This window comes from Diachasmimorpha longicaudata, chromosome 2 (assembly GCF_034640455.1).
Source record: "Diachasmimorpha longicaudata isolate KC_UGA_2023 chromosome 2, iyDiaLong2, whole genome shotgun sequence".
NCBI classification, from domain to species: domain Eukaryota; kingdom Metazoa; phylum Arthropoda; class Insecta; order Hymenoptera; family Braconidae; genus Diachasmimorpha; species Diachasmimorpha longicaudata.
The window spans coordinates 340,003-348,145 of record NC_087226.1 but is presented as its reverse complement, the minus strand read 5'-3'; the positions used below and the strand labels follow the sequence as shown (position 1 = coordinate 348,145).

Genomic DNA, 8,143 nt, shown 5'->3' with positions numbered 1-8,143 from the left:
TGCAGGCGATCGACTCGCTGTGCTGTACGACTGGCCTCCCAAATCACAAGGGAGTAATCACGTTTCTTCCTCTCTCCATCATTATCTTATTCTGAGGTACAACGAGCTGAGAGGAACGAATTTCTTTATGTTCAATCTTAAACGTACCTTTGAATGAACCCACAAATTTGTAAAACGAGTATCACGTTGAACTCTTGGGCCGCTTATTCGCTAGACAGTTGAGTAGTGTCTTTCTTTCACCACTTTCATTATGAATCCTCGGGGCTCTCTCTTTTCTCTTCATCCGTCCTGATGCTCGACGTTTTCATTTCCTTAGTTTACAGTTGCCCCTTTGGCTCGTCACTGACTCTGGCAATCAGACGCACCCGTCTCGGTAACTGAAAACAAGATACTTCAGAAAAATTGCTCGAGCGGAGGGAATTTATCCAATTTGACTTCATGAATCGTGAACTCTGCACTGCATCACAAACTCTCCAATTTCTTGTGAAATAAACTGCAGTTCGCAACTTCATTGTCTTGAGCTATGACTATTGTGGACAGCAGTTGTGGGAAAAATGAAAATTGTTAGTCATTTTACGCCGGTTGTTTTGAAAAATATGGGAATTCTCACTGGGCAACCTTATAAAATTCTAATTGATTTAATTAGTGACATTAGAATTGAAATAAACCATATTTTCTTATATTTACGTGAAAGTTTAGTTTTCTTATTAAAGAAATCACGTCGGATCTAGTAGAAAAAAATTTTGTTCGCTGCATTATTATTTAAGATTTTGAATTCATAATTCGGAAACTTTCCTCGAGAACAACGCATTTATTTTTAAGTGCAAACGCAAATATATCAAGGACACAATGAACCTAATAATTCATGCATCGCGATGATACATTTTTCTTGTTTTTTTGCTCTCATTTCTTCCACGTGATTCTATAATCTGACTACAACAGGGAGCCCATTCAACCAACAATTTCACTTCCAGTTGAACATCTGACAAATAATCTGCAACTTTCATTTGTAACTATTTTATAAAAAAGACAATGTCCGAATTCAAATTTAAATAAAAGTAAGGCGATAAAAATAAAACATCAAAGACGGCTTGCATGACTGTAGAAGTCTGTGATTAATAAGATATTACATTAGAATGAATTCCATCGAATTATAAATAAATTCTCAGCAATAAAATTGCCGAAGTGTGATTAAGAAAAGAATAAGAAACTTCAAGAACGAAGTGGATCGGTTGTGAAGCGGGAACGTTATCATAACAGCCGTAAGAGCAAACAACATATGCAGTTGATAAAGAAAATGTATAGCGCGATTTAATGTAATTTGCGAATTTAAATGAATAAATTTGCATATACTTGATTCTGTAGTAATTTTAAAACAACGAACTTATCCAATCTACATGCGCAGAGAAACTTCTGGTTTTCTTGTACTGGTCAGGCAAAGATTCTAGTGCTGGTCCAGGAAATTTAATTAGCTTTAAAGTGAATTTTTCCCCAACTTTTGTGAAAATTCGCTACAAATCCCCAGTAATTGTACATTAAGAATATTAGATTTGCTCACATTTGAGGAATTGTACTATTTCCCAGTACCCGAACTAGAATTGTTATAGGAAATGTCTCTGTGTGCATCGATAAATTGAGATCATTTGAGGAACCACGTACCTTACCATCAGAGTGAATATTTCAATGCGGTTATTGTGCAAGGTCAAATGTCATTATTGAGGACATAAGAATTTGCTAGCCATATGGCCACTTAAAGGCATCAACTTATCTGATGCGTATTTTTCCTTTGACAGTAAATATTGTATTTGAACGTAACAGTACACTCGCCAGTCGCAAATGTTGAAGGACGATCGGGGAAATATATGTTTTGAGTATTGAATAAAAAATATGAGGGAGGAAAATTTACTGCGGACACCTGTCACTTTCCGACAGCAAATTTAAACCTCAACACTATTATATTGTTTAATTTGTTTTATAGGCCAGTACGACCGAAATAACTAATCGTTACAAGCCATATTTGCAATAAAGTAATCTTAAATGTAGAGCTCTCAAGATGATTTCCATATCATAAATTTCATAACATGTGTTATTCGATATGACATAAAAATTATGTACAAATGACAAATATTTTTTTCTTTCAATACTTTTGATAAAAAATTCCATTTCCGCATGTACAATTTTTTTGCGATTTCGTTTTCTGTTGTCATATAATATGGAGGGTGTTTATTTAGGCGTGAGAGATAGAGTTCTAACGAGATTGAAATACTTTTGGGTAACATGGGAAAAAATTTTTCAGCTCAACACAATCTTCGATAGTGCCATGCGGCTGGCGAACCTGCCATGGTATGAGGGAATTTAATCGACCGTCGGTTGTATCGAGTATCAAGAATTGAACAGGGAGGGGTAGCGAAAATCGATAAGCCGGGATGAAATGTCTTGACGAGTTATGATGGGGACGAGGCAGCTTACATTGACAGACATTACGTCATGCTTTACGTGTGTTGGTAACAGCTCAATTATCGTTCAATGAATTTTCTCAAGAGGGGTAAAATTATGTTTCCATGATGACAAATATTTTCATAATAAATAACTGAATATTTTCACATGCCATTAGTTTTGATGTATACTTCGTTCATTTTACACCATTGGAATCAGAATGTTTATATGAATCTGGTGGAGTGTAAATAGAATAAAAAAACGAATGAATACTTCCTAATGAACCGACGACGGTGGCCTAATTTGGTAAATCTTTGAAAGTTTCATTCTTCGGAAATCGTCGAAGGAAAGTCTAGGCACCAACAATCTCCAGGAAATACCATTTCCTAATGAAGCTTAGTCGATGGGTGTCGTGCTGGCCAACATTGACCATGGTTTTTCTTGATCACCACGAGGGTTTGGATGTGGCTTGGTATTTCTGTGATCAAAGCGACACGGTTGGAGAGAAAATCGGCCCACGACGTCTGTTCCGTCGCAGAATATTTTTTTCGTTATAGTTGCCTCTTAATTGTAAGATTAAACGAACTTACCTGTAAGTGAAGTTCAATCATAATTGTATTCGCGCCTCTTCCGAGAGATCAAGACTATATGTAGTACCTCCATCGCTCTGCCGATGTCGCCACAACATTCAGAGACAACCAAAAAAGAATACTTGTATTGGTACTACTCTGAACCCTCCATTACCCATGTTTTTCATTCTTCCAGAGCAACCGTAACCAAGGGAGTTTGTGGAACTCCCAGGGTCGGGGATCATCCGAGGATGTTGATTTTCTTTATTTAAGGGTGGGTGATCTCTCGGAAGAGGCGCGAATACAATTATGATTGAACTTCACTTACAGGTAAGTTCGTTTAATCTTACAATTGTATTCGCGCCTCTTCCTTCGAGATCAAGACTATATGTAGACTTTTAGAGATGGTTACGGTTTTTTATTCAAATCCAGAACGAATTATATTAATATCATAAAATAACTTATCATAGACATTTTTCAACATATTTTTGGTTTCAACACAGCATTAGCGAATTCTTGAGACTCTTGCGCTAATTCCCGATTGTAAAACCGAGCAAAGGTTTTAGAGTTCTTAGACCAACCAGCAGTCTTTATGATAGTATCAATCGAAACCCCTTCACGCTTAGCCGCTGAGGTGGCTGCGTGACGTGTGCTGTATGCTGAAAACTTGGCAGTATTGATGCCACTTTTTTTTAGAACATCTTTAATCCATCGGCTTAAGGTAGACGTACTCACGGCCTTATGTGGCTTTTGGTACGAGAGTAACAATTTTTTCTGTTCGCACCTGAGCTTTTTTGTACTTTCTAAATAATATGAGAGAGCCGATGCTGGACAAATTAACTCATCTTGTTTATAATAAGGTAATTTCAAGAGAGGTTGGAGTTTACCTATTCCTGAAGTCTTAATGTTATCAGGAATTTTTATTTCAAAACCAGAACTTACTTCCGTAATATTATCTATATTAATAAGTGATAGGGTCTGCATGCGGTGTCCAGTAACCAACATCAACAGTACTGTTAGTTTTTGAGTCAATTTTTCCAAAGAAAGTGATGCATTTTTTCCCCATTCACATAAATAATTTAAGACAACTTGAGGATTCCAAGTACAGTCATATTTCGGTAATAATGGCCGCTTTTTTGAAACACCTTTGAAAAAACGTTTTGTTAAAAAATTCTCTCCTAAACTTGGCCCATATAGAAGCCCTAAAGCAGAACGATAAGAGTTCAGAGTTCCATATTTGGATCCTTTTTCGAATTCTTCAGTTAAAAAACTCAATACTACCTGGGGAGAGCTCTCAAACACGTCCTCCGTATTTTTCTCGCAAAAAACCCACCATTTTTTGAAACCACATTCGTATTGTCTTCTTGAAGACTCGCTCAGTGACGATAACATTATCTCGGCTGTATCTCTTGGAATATTTTGTCTTTCGTAGGCCTCCCTGATAAGAGCGCAGCCACCAGGGTAAGTTTTTGCCATAGACGATGTGGCTTCCTGTGAGAAGATACGAGTAAGTTAGCCTGAGCTTCAAAATAAATGGGGGGCCCAATTGCCATTGACATATATGTTGGAAACCAGGCTTGAGCTGGCCAATCAGGCACAACAACAATGCCTTCAGTTTTTTCAGATTGGATTTTTTGTAAAACACGGAGGATAACTGAGAACGGTGGGAATGCGTAAAAGAAATACTTATTCCATGGAATAGTAAACGCATCGATCGCAATTGATTCTGGGTCTCGCTTCCAGCTTACGTATTTCTTGCACTTTGTATTAGCTCTCGATGCAAATAAATCGATCTCTGGTCGACCAAACATTTTAATAATCCTCTGAAACGCCTCGTGACACAACCCAAATTCAATTTCCGATTCTTCTCTTCGTGATTCGAAATCTGCTTCTAAATTTTCTTCGGAGGCAATGTATGACGCAAATACCCATAAATCTCGTTTCTCGCAAAATTCCCAAATTTCTTTCGAAACTCTGTTTAATTTTGGGAACTTAACCCCCCCTTTTTTATTTATGTGGGCAATCGCCGTGGTATTGTCGATTCTCAAGAGAATGTCACAGCTTCTTGCGTCGTTCGCGAATGTTTTTAAACCCATTAAAGCTGCAATCAATTCCAACTCATTAATATGTTTCTGTCGTTCCCCATCGAATTTCCAAAAACCATGTGCTTTCATTTTATCATAATAAGCACCCCAACCACTGTTAGAGGCATCTGAGAATATTTCCATGATAGGTTTGAAACATTTAATTGAGTTCTTCGCACGAGTAATGTTATTCTCCCACCAACATAAGTCAGATTGGGATATCCCTTCAAGTAGCATAGAGGCCCCATAATCATTATGATTTTTTAATAGGGCTAAGTATTCTAATCTTTCGAAATTTCTAACGTGTACTCTTCCATATTTCAAACTAGGACAACACGCATTTATGCTACCGATGAATTTAGCAAATGTTCGGATTTTCAACTTATTTTTCTTCTTTATTTCTACCACCTGATTTAATACTTTATCTTTTTTCTTCTGGGGTAATTCAATTGACATTTCTTGAGAATCATAAATGAACCCAAGAAATTGGCATTGTTGAGAGGGCTGCAAGCAACTTTTATCGTAATTTATAATAAATCCCAAAGATTCAAATAATAAGCAAGTCTCTTTGACATTGTTGTCTGCAGTCTCTCGAGAATCTCCAATTAGTAGTCCATCATCTAGGTAGAAAACTGACTTGTAACCCTTTTTTCGTAATACAGAGACAACTGGCTTCAGTAGTTTAGTGAAAATATAAGGGGCAACGTTTAAACCGAATGGTAAACAAGTAAACTCATAAAGTTCTCCTAGGAATTGAAAACGTAAAAATTTTCGGTCTTTTTCAGCTATTGCAAGTAAATAATAAGCATCTTTTAAATCAATATGAGCCATGAAACACCCAGGTGTGAGGATACGTCGAACTATTTTATCGTCCTCCAACTTAAAATGCTGAGTTTTAATGAATTTGTTCAATTTCTTTAAGTTTAAGATAAGTCTGTACGACCCATCCGGTTTAGGTACAAGAAAAATTGGAGAAATGAATTGATTCTTGCATGGAATTGTCTTTCGAACTGCTCCTTTTGCTATCAATTCGGTGAGCAGATCTGACGTGATCAGCTGCTCTTCTTTAGATCTTTCTGGTTCTGCCGGGATTGTTGTTTGGGAAACTTGAGTCGTAAAGGGAATTTTTACGCCTTTAACCCAGCTCAGAATAATATTATCTGAGGTGATATATGTCCAAGTTTCCACGAAAGATCTTAACCGTCCTGCTGTTTTACTTACCGGTTCTAATACTTCTTGAATCGGGGGTTGGGCTGGCTGGAGGATTTCCGAGGGGCCCTGGAGTTCGAAGTCGATTTGTTCTTTGGAAAAGATCGATTTTTGTGCCCGCCTGACGCCGATGATTGGTGATTTGTCGTCGTCGATCCACGCAGCAGGCTCTTCCCGTTTTTTGGAGTAACATTAGCCTGTCCCTGGTGTGGATGTGGTTTCAGAGCATTTGTAACCAATGCCATTGCCTTGGCCGCCTTAACCTTTTCCTCCACATCAGTTCCAAAAAGCCACTCATCTGGGATCGTTGACAGCAAAGTATCTCTCATGGATGCATTCACGTTTTTCAACAATAAATTACGACGAATACACGTCTCATCGTGTTGAATATCTGTGACTATGCGAGTGACCCCCGTGAGAGTGGAGAGTAGTGCTGACTTTTCTTCACTTACCGGTAACTTCAATACCAGGGAACAGATTTGCATCAGACCACTCAGGCCCATAGCTACTTTACTCTGTTTCTCGATAATTCGAGTGTCTCTTTTAAGGATTGTGTCTTGTATCGACGATTTAACACTCCCATTTAATTTTGGGGGATCGAGGAACAAGCAGTTGCTGGGGAGTAGAAATTTACCTGCCAGATTTTTCCGTTCATCTATAGGCAAACCTTTTTTAATTATCTCCAGTAATCCGAATCTGTCGAGAACCTCAGAGTGTGCAGCTGGGGCTAACTCTCTACTTTTGATAACCTTATCGCCAATCGCTTCTAGCTCATCTGTTTGTAATGGTGTTTCAGCAACAACAACATTGGATGTAGAGGTTAGGTTAACATCTGTTTGGGCTCGGGGCACAACAGTCGTCTGGATTGTTGGCAGATTCCCTGGCGTTGAGTCTCCCACCTCAGGAAGGGAATTTTGTATCTGAACAATTTGTTGGGAATTCTGAGGATTTTCCACTGAACGAATCGATTTGACGTCGTCTGAACTGCACGTGGATTCAGAGGAAGCGGGTCTGGCGGGTCTGAACGCTGGTGATATACTTCTCGAATAACTGCGGTTATAATAACGAGTGTATGAGCGTTTTGATCGACGTGATCGGTCCCCTGAACGAGAGTAGGCTCGGTGACGTGAATGTGATCCCTTCGCACGTTTATGCTTATCATCTCTTCGACCTAATAACAAAGTAATACTTACGATCGTCACTTTGTCTTTTTTTTTTTTTTTTTTGTGTGTGTGTGTTTAGTTGAACCAAACACGCATCAATATGAATGTCTCAGTCGGTTGGACCGAAGGAGAATTCGGTTTTTTATTCTAACTGTCAGTTGGACCAACAGCGAATAAAATGTTCATCAGTCGGTTGGACCGAAAGAGAACCTGGTGTTTCATTTCAACTGCCAGTTGGACCAAGCAATGAATGGTCACGTCACGTAACCTCAATCAAACCGTGGTGGATTCAAGCCTACCCTTCTTAATTTTCCTGTCCAGAACGTCCTCTAGCTCGTCTTGTAGTCGTCGTACTTTTTCCTTCCAATAGTCCTCTTCTTCTGATGAATAATATTTTCTTTTTCCCATTTTCTTTTAAAATTATAATCGGGCTGGATGTGACGCCTTCGGCACAACAACGTAGAATGAAAAACATGGGTAATGGAGGGTTCAGAGTAGTACCAATACAAGTATTCTTTTTTGGTTGTCTCTGAATGTTGTGGCGACATCGGCAGAGCGATGGAGGTACTACATATAGTCTTGATCTCGAAGGAAGAGGCGCGAATACAATTACTTATTCGTTCCCCAGTATTCTACGAATTTCTTTGTTTTTTTATCGACGATTTCGAATATTCCATTTTTT

General features: G+C 38.5%; 1 protein-coding gene across 1 annotated transcript; it reads right to left on the bottom strand.

The window, feature by feature from the left end:
- Positions 1-3,127: 3,127 nt before the first annotated feature.
- On the bottom strand, positions 3,128-8,143 carry LOC135159789 (uncharacterized). The gene is made up of 3 exons (XM_064115825.1): positions 7,761-8,143; positions 6,311-7,469; positions 3,128-4,496 (listed from the first exon to the last, which is right to left on the bottom strand). Exons 1-2 carry the CDS (start codon positions 7,867-7,869, stop codon positions 6,316-6,318), a joined length of 1,263 nt encoding a protein of 420 aa, XP_063971895.1. The 5' UTR covers positions 7,870-8,143; the 3' UTR covers positions 3,128-4,496; positions 6,311-6,315.

What these genes read in the sequence shown, in the direction of transcription:
- LOC135159789 (XM_064115825.1), bottom strand. Translation starts at nt 7,869, where the DNA reads ATGGGAAAAAGAAAATATTATTCATCAGAAGAAGAGGACTATTGGAAG. An exon ending in GGACAGGAAAATTAAGAAGG is followed by an intron (nt 7,470 to 7,760) that starts GTAGGCTTGAAT and finishes CTTTGTTATTAG; the next exon opens with GTCGAAGAGATGATAAGCAT.